Source organism: Brienomyrus brachyistius, chromosome 12 (genome assembly GCF_023856365.1).
Source record: "Brienomyrus brachyistius isolate T26 chromosome 12, BBRACH_0.4, whole genome shotgun sequence".
Taxonomy (NCBI): domain Eukaryota; kingdom Metazoa; phylum Chordata; class Actinopteri; order Osteoglossiformes; family Mormyridae; genus Brienomyrus; species Brienomyrus brachyistius.
This window is the reverse complement of record NC_064544.1, coordinates 2,840,274-2,860,977: the sequence shown is the minus strand read 5'-3', so window position 1 is coordinate 2,860,977 and position 20,704 is coordinate 2,840,274. Positions and strand designations below refer to the sequence as shown.

Genomic DNA, 20,704 nt, shown 5'->3' with positions numbered 1-20,704 from the left:
TTCTTTGAAATAACATCTCCAGGTGTGTGGAGTTTGCGTCTTCCCCTTGCCATTTGAGGTTACTTTTACGTTCAATGGCGTGCCATCTTTCTGGTGGGTGTCTGTGTGGCCTTTAATGACCTGGCATCCTGGCCCCCTCTAACGTATCTGGGGGTACTCAGTCACCATATATGGCAAAATAAGAGTGTTTGATGTGGCAGATTTTAAGCATTTGAGGATTTAGGTAAAGATCTTAATTCGGTGTTAAACCTACAACCTAGGTGCATGGGACAGGATTCTCAAAACCAGGAGTGTAGTTTGTGGTTTCCTGTGTTTCTAATACCTGTGGAAAATTGTTCCCATATTCAGTCAAGGAGGAATATTTCCACGAGTTCATCTCCAAAAAAACACAAGTGGGGTCCATTTCTGACAAAGTGCAACCATTGCAATATAATAATCATTGTCAAGTTTAATGAAATTCTTCAACTTATAATTCGACCACAGGACAAATACAAGCAGGACCTCTGCCGCAATCATCCAGAGACTAGGAGTGCATCAGACGACACCAAACTCTCAAATTCCTTGGCACATTTTGCAATTAAAATTACAACATGTACATATTGCACTGCCATCAAAATATATTTTTAAAAAAGTGTTTAAAACCACATAGAGCAACAGCCATCATTCCATACAAAAATATTTACATAACCACAAAACAAAAGTTAATTTACAAGGTCAAATGAAAGAAGAAATGTAATGAGGGGGGAGATAAAGTGCTTAATAATGTATCATTATTGAAAGTATTGAATTTTGGTAAATTAGGTTCTTGTTACGGTAAACACTTAAAAGCTGCACAAGAACTCCATTGTCAAACGGGGATTCAAGTCTACAATTTCAACATAAAATAGTTAAATGTTGAGGCTTCCGAGTAGCATAAACCGTTTAAAACTAGTGGGTGGGACCTACGATGAGTGCACCTATCAGGTCAATCTGACGTAGGGTGGGGGTTCGGCAGGCTCCGCCTCCTCTTCTGCATCCTTATAAGAGGGCAGCACAGGGGAATTAAACAGCCTGTCGTCTCCACCTGCTGAGGTAATGCAGCGCTTCAGTGCTTCACTTTTGCCAATTCAGAGGCTTCTCAAGGAGGACATAAGAACAGCAGGTTCGCCGTTCGACGAAAATACCGCATCATTATTATGCCGTAAAATTAAAGGTAAGAGATCAAGATTTTGCCCAAAGGAATCACTTTAATGAATCTGAGATCTGGAAAAATGCATGATGGGTGAGGATGGGTGGTAATTATACCCCTACACCCCCTTTATCCTTCGCATTTTGTATGCTGGGGAACAGAGGCATCCTTGATCTTTCAGGCATGTGTGCAGTTAATGAGCTAATAGGTCACCTGTGCCCCCACCCCTACCCACATCCCCCGCTACCCCTACCTTGCCAGGTGCAGATTAGCTCTGCCTGTGGGTTTGGCTCATCTTGGGGAACCAGCGTCTCCTGTCAATAAACAAAGAGCAAAGCCTCACTGCACGTTTTCAGTGGGGTATTTTATATTAAAAAGCTGCCCCTCCCAAAGCAGGAGCACTGACAAAATCAAGATTTAAGGATTAAAGATATACCACCCCCCCCTTTAAATTTGATTTCAGAAAAATCATTAACATTCAAATCCTACAAGACGGTAGCATCTGGAGCAAGACCAAGGGGTTGCTCTACAAGGCAAGGTTTCCCAGCTGGGTTAAGTTGGAAGTTGACTGTCCAATAGAAATGCTCCTTATGTAAACTTTTTGGACAAATCATGACTTCAAGCTTAAGTTAACCCAGCTAATCCTGCTTTGTGGATCAGCCCCCTGGAAAGCGTTACATTCAAACGGACTCTGAATTATCCACTTAAGACACAAAGACTACCGGCTCCCTTTCTCCAGGGCAGTAACAGCAAGCACTCTTACTCAGTACATCCCCACAGCTTTTGAGGTGGAGTTTGACAACATTATATTTATTTAGCAAACTTTTATTCAAAGAGATTTACAGTTGAGAAGGTTATACTCTGACTGTCCATGGAGCAGTTGGGGGTTAAGGGCCTCACTCAAGGGCCCAACAATGAAATCACTCTACTGAACCTGGGATTTGAACCAGCAACCTTTGGAACATAGGCCCTCATTTTGGGGGGGGGGGGGGGGGGCTTACCAGTCCTGTGCTGCTGTCATAGCAGCCACAGAAGGGTAGGCTGCGGCAGCCCACCAAGGAGATGAGGACAGACAGCAGGATGCTGCCACAGCAGGAGAGCAGCATCGTACCATTCGCTCCCTTCACCATCCGGCTCAGGATGAACTTCTGCGGAGATGGATGGGACCACGCTGAAGCTGGTGTGCCATCCACCTTGAGGCGACAGAGCCCATTTCCCTGCCCTTCCCAAGCTCTGCTATGCAAATATCCCAAATGACGCCGGATTACAGACCACGCCCACAAACCCGGAACTACTTTATCTCGTTAAGGTGCCACACGAGCAGTGGGAGAAACAGCCAGAGTCTAATTCGGTCAAGCATGTCACTAGTTAATGTATTTAGTATCTTAGCTTTGGAAAAGTTACAGCTTACAACCGTGAGGAAAGTGTAATACAAGATTTAAAAAGTTAACAGCTGTAAAGAGTTGAAACTCGAGTAGAAGGCAGGTGCAAATGGAAGGGGGCCACGGTATCGCTAAAAGTACCAAAAACCAAACGATAATAAAAGCCGCAGCCGCACATTAACGTGAGAAATGCGTCAGCGGGGGTCTCACCGCTTTGGGGATGACCACATGACTGGGGTGGAAGAGCTCGTCGTCGTCCTCCCCGTAGCTCAGGGTCAGCACGGCGTAGACGGCCACGATGAGGGTGGTGAAGCAGGAGAAGACCGAGGCGGCGATCATGGCGTTCACCTGGACACATGGACGCGGTTACATCAGCCGAGCAACTATGCAAACTACCATGTGCAAGGCGCGGACAAAAAAAACGCTGAACATACCCAGTGTGTACCAAGTACTGGAGAATGTCATACATTCGTTTCCAAATCAACATCAAAATAAAGTCTGCCAACTTAGCCTATATAATAAGTTGCATTTCATTCCTTACCAATATGGGGTTCTTTTTCTGGGAGGAGAATAGTGCCAGAACTCCCGGTACTGCCATTACCTGAAATGAGGGTTTCATTACAACGTTGCCATTTAAGTGATTTAAAGATCGGATTACTGGGGGGGTCTGCGGGAGCCGAAACCATGACGCTATTTTATCCACGGGGGGACTGCGGTCTCTTACCGTGCCTGCCCACATGGGCGCCCGGGTGCTGCTCAGCGCTGTGCTTTTCCGGAAGGCGGCGTCGATGAACCCGCAGACCACGCAGAGACCCGCACAGGCCACCTGCAGGATGCCCAGCACCACCATACTGCGCTGGTTGAACATGAAGTACCTGTACCGGTCCATGACTTCGCGTCCGTCCTTCAGACCGACACAGGATCACAGCAGTGTCAAACGCTTGTAGGACACCGTTTAAAAGCACTATCGGACACACCGGCAGGAACTGATCGCACTTACAGTATCTCAAATTAACGCGATGGTTGGCATATCTTACCATTTAAGGGGGTTAAACGGAGCGAATACAACAAACGGTGCGAGTTCATAGACCAGTGTTAGATCAGGGTTTTGTGTAACTTCCTTTTTTTCTGCAGTATCTCCATTGCGATCTACCAAACAAGATCTTATTAAATAGTTAACGGAATGGAATATAATATAGCCTAATTAATAAGAATAGCAATTAAGTCTCAACATGGAAAAGCGCTCAAATAGGGAGTCACCTAAATCGGAATTCGGTAATGCAAGTCATTTAACAAACTTGATTATTTGATGCCTATGCAAATCTAAATAAAACGAGTAGTCATTTAGATAAAAATATAAGCCTACGACTGTAAATAATAGGCTAATTCCATTCTTCGTGATATTAGTCTCAAACACACTTTTTGTACTGTATATATATATATATATGAATATATTATGATAGAGAATATTCCATCGAAACATCTAAAATGCGGCACAGCCCATTCCGTTAATGAAACTAGTCATGGTTTTCCCGCGATGCATCCAAACGAGAAAAGTTCTCATTAAGCATTCATACCAACTAGAATACGATGCACTTTGACGAAAATATAGTGCAAAATTTCGAGCACCGCAGATTTCAAAATTCGCATATAGTGATTTGGAGAGTATAAAATACTCTCTAAATTAATACCTAATTAATGTGAATAATCTAAGTCGGGGAAACTATTCTAAATTGAAGAAACACTGAAACTAAACGAAAAACAGAACAAGCTACACTTGGACTCAATAGAACCGTACAGCGAGCCCGATTATCTTTGATATTCTAATGAATGGATGTAATCCTCTATTAGAAAAACAGCCGCAATCGCCAGCTAAGCTACTATAACCTATTTGAATGAAACGAAACTACGTTTCAATTTGCAAGTTAAGCCGTTCAGAGAACCAGGAAGAGGCGTAAAAACGGCAAATGTCATAAATCAAACTCATATCAAACGAATACATCTTTAAAAAAACCATAATACAACTAACCTCTTTTTTCCCTCCGCAATAAGAAGCGTTTTATTCAGCTTCCTGCCCTTAAGCTGCACAGGTAAATATCTGCGCTCCGTAGCACATTAACTTGACCACGCAGGTGCTCAGTTTAACACTTTCATTACCCAGCATTTCCAGCTTTCACCTCGGATGTGGGAACAGGCTGAATACCGGTGTGTGAACTTTACACCCACAAAACATACCACAACTTTTACAAGTAATGCATACATCTCACTTGCTTAACATGCCGAATACTCTCCAGAGTCTAAGATATTAGCAATTATTTTTTTTAAATGCTAGTTGACACTTTTTAAAAAACGTTCCAGACTAATAATATGAAAAGACAACATGGCTCATCGTTGTAATTATTACTTTATTATATGTTGAAATGCAATACAAGAGTCATCCCAGACACACCTTGTTTTAAAGGCTTGCTTATGCCATTTTGAGCACATCTCATATACACTCGCACCTACACATCTAAGAGTAAAAACGCACACGCATTGCACTCCCTCGCACACAGTCATCCTGGTATCAAGTCTTGTAAACATCGCCTCGCCGGCTCACCTGCTTGGTTTGATCAAACGCAGGACACAATGGCGACCCGCGTACCTAAGGCCTGGAAATCTTTGTAAGAACCACCACACATCATAAACATTTCGTTTAAGTTAACGCAGTCGTTCTCTAACCTAAAATCACTGTGTAACGCCGGTTCAGGTTTGAGTTTAAAGTCCCCCGAAATTGAGCTGCCAGCATAATTCATTCAGCATCATTTTCCCTTCCCTTCAGTAGCTTGCACCTAGGTCTATTAGTAGTAATCAACGGTACATTAATTCGTAACGGCCGAATTTAACTGGATAAATGAAGATTTTAAGTGAAACGAGAACCGGCTTACACAGTTGGCTCCCGGAAATACATTTAAGAATCGCTACAGCTGGACTATGAGGTAATCAAAGCCACCGTAGCACCTCTAGGTTTTGTGTCTATATATATATCTATATATATTTTTTTAGACTTTGTCACGTTATATCTCTGAGGTGTTGCTACCTGATTGTTAAAATGTTATCACCATACTAACAAACACAACATCTCTCAAAAGCAATAAATACAGTATAAACCGACTAAATGGACCCGTCCGAGCTTTTCACCCGTGACAGTCAGTACACCGATTTCCATGAGAAACTTAAAGTATCCGTGTGCTTTTCTGTACGTTTCACAACCCAATAAGGTCACACACATACTGCTTGTTGCAGATTTCACGGTCCAAGCTCGTCTTATTTTCTTGTACAGTACAACCATCTCACCTCTACAGTTTTTTTTCTTTTTTTGGGGGGGGGTGGCGGGGTTGTATCCACTGCCCCTGTGTCACATGCCATTGTTGACAAGTTTAGTGAAACAAACACATTTTGATTTTGCACAAGGACAATTTGAAATGCGTAATTTAAAACACAACTTATGATCAACACAGCATGATCAATGATGGTTTCATTTAATTTGTCTTCAGATAGTGCTGTAAATAAAATCTTTACTAGTTAATGCATTTAATTATCACAACAAGTAATTGCGTGTGCAATTGCCTAATTGGTTTAATTATCAAAGAACGTAATTATAAATGTAATTTACCAGTCGCAGAAATACTGTAATATCCATGTCATTGTTATCCTGAGTAATCCCAAATACTACACACTACTCAAAGGGTTTACCGCATCATTTGTGACTGTTAGTGGAAAAAAGGTGACACAGCATTCAGTTACATCAAATACTCTGAATTCTCGATGTTATTGCTACATGTGGACAACTACAGGTACTTAAATGTGAGAGCATTTCAAAATGGTGATAACATACTGGATATTACATCAATACCTAGAGACTATTAATATTTTTATTTGTAAATAACCCCATGGGTAATGAATATAAATGAGTATATATCCAAGCTCTGATTTTTCAAAATGCACAAAGCAGCAGGGAAAAATAAATATATAGACGTGAAAGTGCTCGGTACTACGAAATATTCAGCTTTTACAAATGAGACCTATTTAGACATTAATCTCGCGTCTTCCTCTCAAGTGTGTGTGTATATGTGTATATATATAATTTTTTAAATAAACTTACTCTTTCCTACAGGAGAAACTCTGACATGCATCATACATCCAAAGACTTCCTTTCGGTCGGTGTTCTGACACTCATTAGACTGAGGTACCAAGACTGCCGACGCGCATTTTTGATTGCATACAAATTATTAATTGTACTGGGCACAGAACGCAGTCCAGCACATGTCAGAACCCTGTTCGTTTAGTGAGGACTTTAAAGATCCGTACATTAACTGTCATCAGAGCTGTGTAATGAGATGTCGTGCAGCATCAACATGTGGGTCTCTAAGAATTCACTTCATAGGTGTGTGTGTGTGTGTATATATATAATTTAATTATTATAAGGTGTTTCTTGGAAAACAGCTGTGATACGTATAGCATGTAACACGTATGATCCTATTGCAATGCACACAACAATTCACGCTTTTGTTCTTGGGGATATAAAGAAGAAGTTGCAACCCTGAATATTTTACGTTCAAACTGGGGCAACCAAAATGTTTCTTCCTTTTTTGGAGCTAAATCGTTAAGGTTTCATTAAAACTTCTACAAATAATGCTTCTATTAGGATTTCAGCAAGTCTAATGCTGCAAGTTAAGTCCCATTTTTATTTTATATATAAGGATGGTATTTTGTGGTGTGTAACATTATTCAAGGCAACAGATGACAAGCAGTTAAATTAACACATCATACCTCAGTCAAAGTAAGACCACATGCACAGAGGGGTGCAAAAACCCCTCATTAGAAATGTCTTTTAACAGCGGCTTAAAAACAGTTCCGATACCAACATTTAGATGCTAGGATTATGGAAAAATGTCAGCATATTCATTCATTCATCCATCCACTTTCGTCACTTTCCCCCAAAAAAAAACCCTTTGTAGATTGCCTGCTTAGAAGCTGTGTAAACATTCATGAACAGGCAGCTGGCTCCTGATCCTTGAATCTGCCAGTTTCAGTTAAGCGATCGGTTGCAAAAGAGTGCAGACAATTTTTTTTAGGGGGAGGGATTCGATGTCAAAATCCTTAAAAATGAAAGAGCAAAAACCATACAAGACTGCACCAGAGCAGAGGATGTAGACGCATTTATAGGCTAAACGCTTACTGGTTAGAAGTCCAGAGGGAGACCCAGGTGACTGGAACAGCCGGGTTATGCAGTTGCTGACGAGTCAGGAATGCCTCAATGGAACCTCAGTGTAAAGCATTTGCCGCACAATACAATTATGAATGTAATATTCATGCATACAGAGAGAACGAGTGAAAGACTGAAGGAGAGAGAGATTTAAGGGGTGAGGGAAGGACGACAGAAGAGTCATACAGCAAAACAGTTCTACGTGTTTATGAAGGAATAGAGCCGTTTCACATGTACACGTACGACATGTTGGCTTGAAGTCTGGCGTCAGCTGTAGGCAGTTTGGATCCCTGGTTGGTCTGTAGTGCATAGTTCCTGCGCTGTGTGTCGGTGGTGGTGTGGTCTGTGGTGTTAGACCCTGGTGCAGTTATCTGGGGGTGGGGCGGAGGCTGGGGTGGTAAGGTGTAGCTATGGGGGGGAGGGGCTGTCTCACTGCAACCGGGATGCCTGGCCGTCCTGCTGGGCCTGCAGCTCCCTCTTATACCAGTCGGGGGCCTCGGGCCCACTTTTCCCTGAGGCCGCGTGGTCATAGCCGTATGCCACCGTCAGCTCCTCGTCCCGGCACACAGGGCGCACCGTACGCACGCACTTGATGGGCCCGAAGCGGGGGTGGACAAATCTGCAGAGAGGACGAGCCGGCATTAGCGGTGGCCCGTGACACCACTGCCGTAACCCTTAATGCACATGGCGAGAAGCACCCACCTTCGAACACCTTTAACCGACCAAAAGTCAATTTGTTCATGCAAAACGTTCAATCAACAAGCACTGACAAAATGTGAACAAAACGCTCATTTAAGAAGCGCTGAAGAAATATGAACAAAATTCTAAAGAAAATATGACCAAATGTGCACAAAACGCTCATTTAAGAAGCGCTGAACAAATATGAACAAAATTCTAAAGAAAATATGACCAAATGTAAACAAAACGCTCATTTAAGAAGCGCTGAAGAAATATGAACAAAATTCTAAATTAAGAAAATATGACCAAATGTAAAGAAAACACTCATTTAAGAAGCACTATAATGTCAACAAAACGTTCAATCAAGAACATACAAACAAATGTAAACAAAAAGCTCAATTAAACACTGAACAAATCAAGACTTTATAAAAATTTTATAGTACCTAAACCTTATTTGGATGGCCGAGAAATCAAAAATCAGTTAATCAAATACTCTGAAAACTATTAGGCAGAAGTACCCCTATAAACTTACGGGTCATAGATGCAGTTAGGGTTGAAGGAGTGGTTGGCTTTGTGGCCCAATGAGGCGCAGTACTTCTTGATGTTGTTGAATGGTTCTGGGACGTCAATCACTGTGTCCTCATCGAGAGAAATTGTGTTGCCATTCAAAGACCAGTCCCTGCTGTCCACCTACAAGATTGAGCACATTTCATTATTACATTTCTGCTTCAGGGCATGTTGCATATTCTGTATCCCACAAAATGTCTTGGTACCTTATTCAGGATATAATGATCTGAATAGAATTCCCGGTCCCATGTGCGATGCTGCAGTCGCCCTTACCTCTGTGTGCGTGATGCGGACCCCGTTGTAGAAAGCCATCACTGTGTTGGGCTCCGCGTCCGACTTCGCAAACAGCCCCTCTCCGGCTCCTGAGATTAACGATTCGGCCACGTAAACCCTGGGAAGGAGAAGAGAGCTCCTGTTTCATGTGCCGCCGAGATCCTGGAGCAAAGACAACTATAATACACCTATCATTTCTGAAAGATTAACCTCTGTGAAAGAAGGATTTCTGTGAGGACCTACAAAAGCGAAACACAGCAACTACGCCGAGACTGAAAAACGGCCTCGAAGTTCTTTGAATGGGCACCTGTGTGTAGCAGGTACGTACATTATAGTGTTTTCTTTACAACCGAATATAGTTGAACTAAGATATTTTATCATGAGATGAAACAAAGCCTAAAAGACTCAATTTCTTTTGATAAAATATGCAGCAGTTCTGTTTTACCTCGATACGACAGGATGGAGAAACTAGTATTTTCTTTGTCTTGACAAGTTACAGTACAAGTAATCTTACGCTAAAAAAACAACAAGGACTATTGTCACACAGCCACTTAACTATGCAGTGTAATATTGATGAACATGGATAAGAGCATGGACAAGAGAGTTTTAACAACAGTCTGCAGCAGAATCACATGACCATCCCACAGAATACAAGATAAAAATGTCTCGTATATGTCTTTGCACATAATGACTTTTTTATGCAACTATATGAAATATACTGCAAAGAGAGGTTCAGTCACATCCTTCTGAGTACAGTTCCTGTGGCATCTGTGAGAGATTTGCTTGGCAAAAGCTATTTATCGGGACAGTCCATATATGGGGGGGGGGCGGGGGGGGACTGTGGCCAGGACTGGAGGAAGGAAGAGGACACCGGCAGCTCGCTGGGCGCCAATAAATCATGGAAGGACCGGTGACCTTTAAGCGAATAGCAACAGAGGGGCTGGTCTTTAATCAGTCAGCAGCAGAGATCACGGTCAACATGCCTGGGAGGAGGAGGACAGCATGGGGTCGAGGCGCGTCGAGTCTAATCAGTCGGCATGAATCAGAAGTGATGACAAGGGACATGACATCATCCACAGCGGCCTGGTCTGAGACGTGAAGACCCAGTGGGCGAGGCCCAATTTTAAAGCAACGGGATCCAAAAAGAGCCGCAAATGCTGTGCCTTATTCATTCATCTATCCATCAATCCATCCATCCATCCCTCATTCCTTATGTAGCACAGGACTAGAACATAGAACACAAGGCAGGGGAGATCCTGGACAGGTATGTCCAGGATGTTCTGAGGGCAGAACAAAAAAAGATGATAGGTCATCTCTCTGAACCAATCAGATTGTAGAGGAGGTGGGTCCAAGCAACTAGAGGAGGCAGGACCAATACATCAGATTGGTTGGTCCTGACTCCTCTAGTTGCTTGGATCCATCCCCTCTAAAATCTGATTGGTTATCTCTCTCTACCAATCATTTTTTGTTATGCCCTCAGAACATTTTTGTACAAGTAAAACTCCCCTGAGTTCACAAGCAGCGAAAAAGCAAAAGTGTGGAGTGTGAAGGGCAACTGAGGAGATTAAGCATTACCTAGCAGGCTCACAGTAATTATACACTCCCTGCGTTATTAAATTAAAGAAACGCCAGAATCGCAGTACCAAAAAACTACCATGCTGGTACCAAGGGCACCTTGTTATGTTGACATTGTGTCAGTTCATCTATCACATTTCATTCTGATAAACATTTCAGCTACAAAGCGACAGACAGTAATAATTGCAATCTTATCACATCCACACACCTGCAACACGCCTCCCTTGTATGTTGATCGGCGGCTAACCTGAAGCATGCAGTTCTTAATGTAAACATTCCCATTTATTTATTTAGCAGTCACTTGTATCCAAAGTGATGTTCAAGTGAGACAGCAGGGTGAGCCGGTGAGCTCGAGGGCCTAACAGTGAAATCAGTCTGCCGACCCAGGGACTGGATCCAGCAACCATCCGAAGGTACAGCATCTTAACCCACTGAGCCACAACTGATCCAGGACACCCCTCAATTTACAAGCAAACACATGCCATCCACAATGAATGTATACCCTGAGATTTAAACCAATGACCTTCTGATCCCAGGCACAGATTCACACACACGCTATACACAGTACAGCGAGTGTCACACGGGGGGGCTGGGAGAGAAGGCGTACCGTTGGGACTCATAGGGATCCTGCAGCAGGCAGTGGGCGCCGATGCAGGAGGAGGTGGACTTGTCGTAGGTATAGATGGGGCCTGTGTGGTCACAGAGCAGCATTATGATTAAGTACAGACACAACAGGTCAACCAATCAGAAAGCGATGTCTATAGCGCACTGGCACTCACTGTCGGGGGCGACTTCGAAGTGTGGCTGGTCGCTGTCCTGGGACACCAGTGTGGCCAGCCGGGACTCGATCAGCTCACCCTCCACGAAGCTCCCGTAGAAGGCCGTGCGGCCGTCAGGGTAAACATAGGCCACCTTCTCTCCTGTCATCTCGCCCTCCTCGTTGACTTCGCCCACCACAGCACCGCGGTCCTGTTTTCGTAGGGTGGCACTGAGGTCACGCCGGACTATGTACCTCCCCGTTGCCCATGCCAGCAAAATCCCCCCACCCCACCCCACCTTCGACTTCTGACACAGTGCCATGGAGTCTCGTTAAACGCCCGTTATTTAAATAACCGGCATTAGGAGCCCGGTATCTCTGACAGGACCCATTAATTTTCCGGGAGGATAAAGCAGGATTCTCCTGGCGGCCTGGCATCCTCTCCATAAAGTCGTCCGGGTTTAGCAACCACCCACAAATTTGTATTGACAGTGAACAGACACCGTCTAAACCTAATAACAGGCGGTGCAGCCCAGGCCACAATTTAAGATGATGATGATGATGATGATCATGCTGATGATAAGGCCTCAGCCTGGGTTTACAGACCTAAAGCACAGCACCAATTTTTCCACAGCTTGCAGACACTTGGACTTGAGATGTAAAACTCCAGGACAGTGTTTCAAGGGATCATTTATGGGCGGAGCCACTCAGTCTAGCCAAAATCTGATTGGCATCTGAATGGCCCTTGTCCTGTCACTCACCAATGCAAAACAAACTTATCATTGGCTAATGACAAGTTTGGCCCCTCTGTATAAATTATGGCTCCTCTTATGCCCCCCACCTTTAAAAAAAATCCTAGAATTGCCCCTGAAACTTTTTGTTTGACGGACCTGCATGTATCATCAATCACACTAGCGTGCTGGATTAACATAAAAACAAACAAATGTAAAGATCCAAACAAAATGTTACCCTGGGTTTAATTTTGAATAAAGTCATTTTTTTATCACTATTACTGATTTTAAGGGCTGTATGGTTGTCTTTGGACATAACCTTGAAAGATACCTTCTCACAGAGCTATGAAATTATGAATATGTTCTTGGTAACGTCAGGAAGGGCATGAAGTTCTGTGCGACGCCCTTAAAGTTTCAGCGGAAAGGGTCTTACGGGGTAGAAGATCCAGCAGAGTCCGCAGCGGTTATTGTCCTTGTATTGGCCCTTAAAGATCAGCCGGCCTTCCGAGTCGTACTCCAGGGCGGCGCCGTTGAGCTCGCCGTCCACGTAGGTGCCGTGCAACACGCCGCCGTCCTCATAGGTGTAGATGCCTTGGCCTTGTAAGGCGTCGTCTACGTAGAAGCCCTCCAGAGTGCTGCGTGGAGGGGGAGGGGGGCAGGTTAACAGGCAACTAGCCCTTCTCAGCATTCTGCTACCCTGCACAAATCCTAGGACATAAATATTTCTATGCCCAATTTCTAAGGAAGGAATTCTATGTAGACATATCTCCCCCCTCTAAGATGGCAGTTGCAGAATTAGACAGAAATGTCTGGGAAATTAATTAATCCACTGCTAATCACAGAGAGACAGCTCACTCATAACCCCAACAAACATTTTCTTTGAGCCAACTAAAATTACGTTACTGTTTCAAACAGAATCCCTCCCTCCTCCAGCAGAACATCGCAGCCTGTAGCCTGACTGCTCATGTAAACCTTGGTACCATACGAAAAATAATCATAGTACAACACGATGAGCTAATTAACTGGGCAAACTTCCTTACTAAAACTTAATAACTTCTCTGTTACTAAGCAACCAACAAACCATCAACCCATCCATAAAACATCAATTAAACGTTTTACACAAAGTCCCGACGGCTTTAATAGATTGTATCGACGGAAATAATTACAAACAACCAAGAGAGGGAGAATTATGGGGGTCCGTCAATTACCCGTGGTCTCTTGACACACGGTCCAGGTAGAATTATCTTCTCTGACACACTACCGTTTACACCTGTAGTGGCGTCAGTATTGGAAATCAGTAGAGGATTATGTTTGAGGAGGTAACGAGCCAACAAAAATGCTTAAAGGCCTCAGCTGTTAGCCTGTACTCACACAACCAGTGAAACAGCAACTTCATTTTCCATATACGGCACGTGGCCATAGATGAGGTTACAGAGAAGGGGGGTGTGGGGTCAAGGGGGGAGGTCAAAGGTCACTGTTAAATGAGGTCACGCCTCCGCCATCTACACCAGGGCCTCACCAGTGGAAATCCTGCACTGCTTGGCAGGACCACTCTGCTTCACTGGCACACGCCCCTCAGCATTAATTACACCATCTTGGAAACTCGTTTTGGCATAAGAGCGAACTTGCACAACGTGCAGAGCCAGATAGCTGGAGATAGACGCTAATGCGATAAGATGATCAGCATTAACCCCGTTACTGGTTGTTAGCTAAGCCTATTTAGGATACAAAGCATCGTTCCATTTTTACTCTGCATAAATTGGGGGTAAAAAAAAAAAAAAAAAAACATTTCAACTGAACTAAACAATCTCCGTGATCATGAAATGTTGGGGGGGGGGGGGGGGGTGAACACAGTGCACTCTGTCAGCGTCGTTGCAGAGAAACAGCAGAGATGGCGTGCAATGCTCATTGTACGATAGTGAATTCACAATAAACTGTCGCCCCCCCCGCGCGCGAGTAATGTCCAGTCAGATCCCAAAGTATAACATGGGCACTGTGGATTTTAACGGCGGGTGTGAATTATCACAGCATTCACCTTCTGGGAACTTATGAAGAATTCCGTTTGGATCACTGACGCAAAATAACATTAAAAGGTGACATCTGACATAGAGGCACTGAAAGAAAATACTGTGGTGAAGGTGGAATGATCACCCTGCACACAATAAAAACTGAAATCAGCCCAAGGAGGAACATCGGGAAAACTTGTGTCATTTCTGATCTTTAATTATAAAAAAAAAGTTGAGGGAAATTCCCTACCTGCCATCAAAGAAGAAGAACTTCCCCTTGCCGTTCTTTTCCCCGTGCAGAAAGTGCCCTTCGAAGCGATCGCTGGACGAGTACGTGATGGTGCAGAAGCCATGTGGCTGCTCGTCTTCATCGAGGGGGCCTGATAGGCAATATTCAGAGAGACAGGGCTCTGTCTGGGGGCTGCTGGGTAATATTCAGAGAGACAGGGCTCTGTCTGGGGGCTGCTGGGTAATATTCAGAGAGACAGGGCTCTGTCTGGGGGCTGCTGGGTAATATTCAGAGAGACAGGGCTCTGTCTGGGGGCTGCTGGGTAATATTCAGAGAGACAGGGCTCTGTCTGGGGGCTGCTGGGTAATATTCAGAGAGACAGGGCTCTGTCTGGGGGCTGCTGGGTAATACTCAGAGAGACAGGGCTCTGTCTAGGGGCTGCTGGGTAATATTCAGAGAGATAAGGCTCTGTCTGGGGGCTGCTGGGTAATATTCAGAGAGACAGGGCTCTGTCTGGGGGCTGCTGGGTAATATTCAGAGAGACAGGGCTCTGTCTAGGGGCTGCTGGGTAATATTCAGAGAGACAGGGCTCTGTCTGGGGGCTGCTGGGTAATATTCAGAGAGACAGGGCTCTGTCTGGGGGCTGCTGGGTAATATTCAGAGAGACAGGGCTCTGTCTGGGGGCTGCTGGGTAATATTCAGAGAGACAGGGCTCTGTCTAGGGGCTGCTGGGTAATATTCAGAGAGATAAGGCTTTGTCTGGGGGCTGCTGGGTAATATTCAGACAGACAGGGTTCTGTCTGGGGGCTGCTGGGTAATATTCAGAGAGATAAGGCTCTGTCTAGGGGCTGCTGGGTAATATTCAGAGAGACAGGGCTCTTGGTGGGTGGGTACTGCTGGGTAATATTCAAGAAGTGGTACATCTGTAGCGTAAGCAGATCCTGCTGGGCTGAGCTGTGATTTGAAAGAATCGCAAATGAATACGGTAAAACAGCTACCATTTCTCCGCGCCAATAGCTGCTTAAGTGCCGCACAGTCAGTTTGGAAACGCATGAGAAAAATTACAACTGGAAGGGGCTGAGTCATTAACCCAAGGGCTATAATGGTAAATGTAAAACCAGACCGGGCAGCCAGTGGACAGAGCTTGGGGGAGATTAGTCCTGGACCCGATAAGGTTTCACCCGACCCCAAACGCTTCTGTTCCTCCAGCAGGGCCAGGTGCATGTAGGCTCTTACTCTCAGCCCGTTTTTACAGGCCTTATTCGTCTTTTCAGCAAATCACTGCCTGAACTATTTTATACAAAAGCTTTTCTCTAGACACACAGCAGTGAAATATTATTATTTTTCAAGCATGGCTACAATTGTTACTCACACTTTACAACCAAAATCTCGAGAGATTTTTCTAAAAAAAAACTTAAAATCCATCCATCCATTTTCCAAACCGCTTATCCTACTGGGTCGTGGGGGGTCCGGAGCCTATCCCAGAAACAATGGGCACGAGGCAGAAAACTTAAAATATTAAATATTATAAAAAATAAGATGTTTATGAGTGAAAGCTGGACTAAAAATCTTTATGCGCACAAATTCGAGAAGCTGAACTTGACATTCTTTAAAAAAACATAATAGGATGTGTCCTTCTGGATTTTATCAGCCAGAACGCTGACATTAAAATAAAAATAAACAAAAACCCAGGACAAATGCAAATAACCAAGTCTTATCCTTACACATATGACCGTCTCTATAATAAACTCCCCTTTAATGTCAATAAGAGACATTTTCCAAGGAAACACATAAATGAAATCCAATTTACAATGAATCTCTGCATTTCCATTATCAAAGACCCGAAAATTAGGACGTTCGCAGGCCAATTCCACCTTCAAAAGCCAAATCAAAATCCCTTAGAAACGAAATGTTTGATATTATTGTTCCCGTATGAAGGGCGGAAGCTGGTGACCATAAGCGGGACAGTGACAGGAAATCAGCAACGACGCTGTTTTTGCTGCTGTTCTCTTTAACCGCGTGTTTAGCGAAGCGCAGTAGCCTGGAAAACAGCAGTGATCGCTCAGGGATCCAAAGACGAGGCTCAACACAAACATGCACAACAACTCCATCCATACAATATGAACGCAGCCCCGACTTTTCACAACAATCGCCGAAGGACTTGAGGCGGACAAAACTGTCAGCATTGCCCGTTAACAGGGTAGCTTGGAGCTAAATTGTTGGGCAAACAGTAATTACAGAAAATGTACACGAGCTTTTAACTGTTTTATTACGCCGATCTGTTAATTTATTTAGACATGTTTAGACATATGTCCTTTACCTGATGCAAGGACTTAGTATTTGTATAAGTATAGATGATCTCAGACCGCCCTTCAACTACCATGCTGTCAGTATAAACAGCAGTTGCATACTCCTTTGTATGCAGTTAAACAAAAAACAACTACATATTTTACAGAGGGGGGTTGTAGCCTATTTGTGTATAAAACATATAATGACAATAAAGAGCAGAATCCACGCCGATGGTACTAATCATCCGGCTATACTACACAACTCCAATGGGAATTATTATGACAGACATGCCGTCCACGCCACGTGAGATCGAGACACATGTTAAGCAAACTTTCAGGCACATAAACAAGTAACCGCGGAGGAAACACCGCCGGCGTTCAAAACTACATTGTTGCAGCAAGACTCGTATATTTTAAACACAAACCACCGCCGTAAATAAACTAAGCGGCCCCTCTAAGTGGAAGATAATCGCGGAAATACAGAAAAATACACAATGTGCATTTTATTAATCGACAAACGACGTCCCAGTAGACTGTATTTTATATATATATATAAATTGAGGAGCTAGTTAAATATACCAAGCATGAGGAAGTAAACTTAAGTCGTGCACACGTTCGATTGTCTCTTCTCGCATGAATAACGCTCCGCAGCGCCTACAATTAAAGTTCATTATGATAAAAAAGTGGCCGGCGATCGCAGCTCACGTTTCCCCCGGCTCTCCCCGCCGCTCCTTCCCCCGGTTCCCTTCGCAAATAAACTCCCTGGCGCTGACAGCCTTTCCCGGCAGCTCGGGCCCAGCATCGGGCTCCAGTAAGGCTGCCGTCCGTTTCCCGTGTAATTCTACAATTGCATATTAAAGTTGCTAAGAGCGGAGAAAAAAAACACGGGGCGACATCGACGCCGGGGATGCGACACACATTTTCCCCTTTTATTGGGGAGTAAAAAAAAATAAGTTTTGAGCACGTCTCTTACCTTCAACGATCTCCTCTATATTCTCGTCATCGCTGTCCATGATTAAATCGGGCCCGACGGAGAGGAGCGGGAGAATAAGGAGGATGCGGGATCCTTGGTATCGTATCAAATCTCCCAAGGCTGATCACACTAACAGATCGCCGTGATGTGTCTCCCCTAGCATTAAGACGCTGACATCACCCCCTTTTCCAGCTACATCATGACTGACAGTTACACAAGGCAACAACTGCACGGCCTACTAGGCACCGCTTTGAAGGAAAACACTGCATCTACGTTTGAAGAGACCCAGCTGAGGAGTCGTGGCTATGCAAAAACACAGTAATATAGTTAATTATATAATATCGGCTAGTAGTAGACATACATCCTGTCCGTGTGTCGCACACGTGACTCACTTTCTCCCAATGAGCTTAACTTGCCCAAAAACTGCCTCTTACTTCAAGATCTGCATTCGCAGATAAACCACAATCGCGCATCCATCAGAAAATTCCCTTTAAAGTAAAAGATAAATGTAAGGGTAACACATGTTGAACAATTCTCGATACAGAGGCGCCGAAATTACCCTGAAGCATTTTCAAATGTAGGGCTATTTAGTGGACTGGGCATATAGTACTCGCAAGAAAACGTGCTTGTCCCGTAAATGACATCCATCAAAGGGGTGGTACGACAAGGTACATAAAGGTGAGGTTAATTTTCTAGTTCTGTTCTCCATTTGAACATTAAAAGCTGCAGATTCCCAGAATATAAACATCTGAAACTCTATTCAAACTGCACAGCAACAAGTTTCTGATTACAATCATTTCTACACACCCAGAAATTACTTATGGTAAATAAATATCACAGCTGGTCACTGGGTGACACAGCAACCCCACACCCACCCCCAGGCCGACACTGACCCAGCACTGAATCAGCGGTTCAATTTACTACAAGCAGAATAAAATAGTGGAACAACAATGGCCACTGCACCTGCAATCAGAAGGTTGCCAGTTCCAATCCTAGCGTGGACGAAGTGATGTCACTTCTGGGCCCTTGATGTGGATTGGTTCAGGGACTGTCGGGTGCTGCTTACCCCGCAAAATGTACATTGCTTTGGATAAAAATGCCTGATAAATTAAATATGATTATAATGGTTATGGGGGCAGCATGGTGGTGCAGTGGTTTGCACTGTTGCCTCACACCTCTGGGACCCGGGTTCGAGTCTCCGCCTGGGTTACATGTGTCGTCCCCCATGTCGTCGTGGGGTTTCCTCCGGGTACTCCGGTTTCCCCCCACAGTCCAAAAACATGCTGAGGCTAATTTGAGTTGCTAAATTGCCCGTAGGTGTGCATGTGTGAGTGAATGGTGTGTGAGTGTGCCCTGCGATGGGCTGGCCCCCCATCCTGGGTTGTTCCCTGCCTCGTGCCCGTTGCTTCTGGGATAGGCTACGGACCCCCCCCCGCGACCCAGTAGGATAAGCGGTTTGGAAAATGGATGGATGGATGGATATAATGGTTATATAGCCTTATAATGGTTTAAACCAGACACAGATCCATCAGTAAGATGTAGGGTGGGTCACAGGTTTCTGGAGTGGAGATGGGGGTGGTGTTCCTCTGCAAGGGTTCAAAATCCATTCTCTTTTTTCCTATTCACAACAATCAAACTAAAGTCTGTGATTGGTTGGTGTTCTCTCAGTCTTGGCGCAGGCCAAGCTTGTGATTGGATGGTCCAGCCCCCCTATGCCCCTGTGAAGCGAGGCCTTGTTTATGCGTTCCCTTTAGTGCTCAGAGTGGTACGACCCATGACCTCACTTCTCAGCAACATTCTATGACCCTCACTGTTTTTGGAACGGACAGGTTACCAGCCGACACAATGCTTACCAGCCACCTTCGCTGACAAAGCCTCTCGCCGTTAATGCCGTTATTTCCATTGCTGATAATCTGCGAATAGGAGTGTCCTCTGCTCCTCAAATCTTATAGTACAGCCCAGTCATTGAGAATAAAAACAGCCCCCAAAAGAGTCAAGAAAATCTAAGTCTTACCCGGAATCATGGTCCACAAAATATAATTCGCTAAATCAGTTAGTAAATTAATATATGAATTAAATAACTCATTATAATATTACATAATGGTAACTGGTGTATGCAAGTCAGTTGTTATGCATGTATATGTGTGTGAAGGATTATTAACAATAAATACTGTCAGAAATAGTTGAAATAGTAACAGCCAACTTGTTATGACACATAATCACTGTTAGAAATATAAAGGTTTTACAAGTAAAAAGAGAGCTCTGTCAATCAGTGATTTTAATGTCTGCCTTATATAGCATGTGCAAGTCTCCGATTAAAAATAAAGAGAATATCGATACTACAATGACCTGTGTCTGCATCGCGTACTTCAAGCATATAAATGAACAGAAATACATCTGCTGGAAATGTGATGAGGTCAGTATTCTCCCTTACAGAAAATTCCAGTAAAAGGCCTCATGACCTAATCGGTCAATCGCCCTGATTTACAGAAACAGATCGTCCTGCCGCGGAATGCCGTTAGTGAAAAAAAAATGGCCACACTGATATTAAAGCTGAGATCATTCCTACAGATCGGCGGAATACATCACAAGGTGCAGCAACATCTCCTTTCATTCAGAGAAAGACAAAACCTTCAATGGAACATTGTTCTGTACAAATATGACCTAATCATGTGTGAGAATATTAGTATATTTAAATCTGTGCTAGTTAAATTACACATATACTCCTGCACGTAATCGGCAAATAAATTTGTTAGTAAAACAAAAAAAGAAAAATGAATTAGTTCCAGAGTATGAGCCTGCTGTAAAGCCCTTCAGGTGTGTATTTGA

At 43.9% G+C, this 20,704-nt stretch overlaps 2 protein-coding genes across 5 annotated transcripts; both read right to left on the bottom strand.

Annotated features, from left to right (window-relative positions):
* Positions 1-433: 433 nt before the first annotated feature.
* zgc:113425 (uncharacterized protein LOC541425 homolog) lies at positions 434-4,804 on the bottom strand. 4 transcript variants are annotated; one of them, XM_048970486.1, is made up of 7 exons: positions 4,580-4,804; positions 3,275-3,454; positions 3,092-3,151; positions 2,761-2,898; positions 2,170-2,316; positions 1,422-1,482; positions 434-1,066 (listed from the first exon to the last, which is right to left on the bottom strand). In XM_048970486.1, the coding sequence occupies exons 2-7, from the start codon at positions 3,437-3,439 to the stop codon at positions 960-962; spliced, it is 678 nt and encodes a 225-aa protein (XP_048826443.1). In that variant the 5' UTR covers positions 3,440-3,454; positions 4,580-4,804; the 3' UTR covers positions 434-959. The 4 variants fall into 4 exon arrangements, with proteins under 4 accessions (XP_048826443.1, XP_048826442.1, XP_048826444.1 ...); XM_048970485.1 differs by lacking the exon at positions 4,580-4,804 and adding an exon at positions 3,588-4,559 and having other exon boundaries at positions 434-1,063; XM_048970487.1 differs by lacking the exon at positions 4,580-4,804 and adding an exon at positions 3,588-4,559 and having other exon boundaries at positions 434-1,016.
* Positions 4,805-4,935: 131 nt separating this feature from the next.
* setd7 (SET domain containing 7, histone lysine methyltransferase) lies at positions 4,936-18,283 on the bottom strand. The gene is made up of 8 exons (XM_048970472.1): positions 17,876-18,283; positions 14,636-14,765; positions 12,813-13,014; positions 11,671-11,860; positions 11,499-11,580; positions 9,317-9,434; positions 9,009-9,166; positions 4,936-8,417 (listed from the first exon to the last, which is right to left on the bottom strand). Exons 1-8 carry the CDS (start codon positions 17,913-17,915, stop codon positions 8,228-8,230), a joined length of 1,110 nt encoding a protein of 369 aa, XP_048826429.1. The 5' UTR covers positions 17,916-18,283; the 3' UTR covers positions 4,936-8,227.
* Between the last annotated feature and the right edge of the window lie 2,421 nt (positions 18,284-20,704).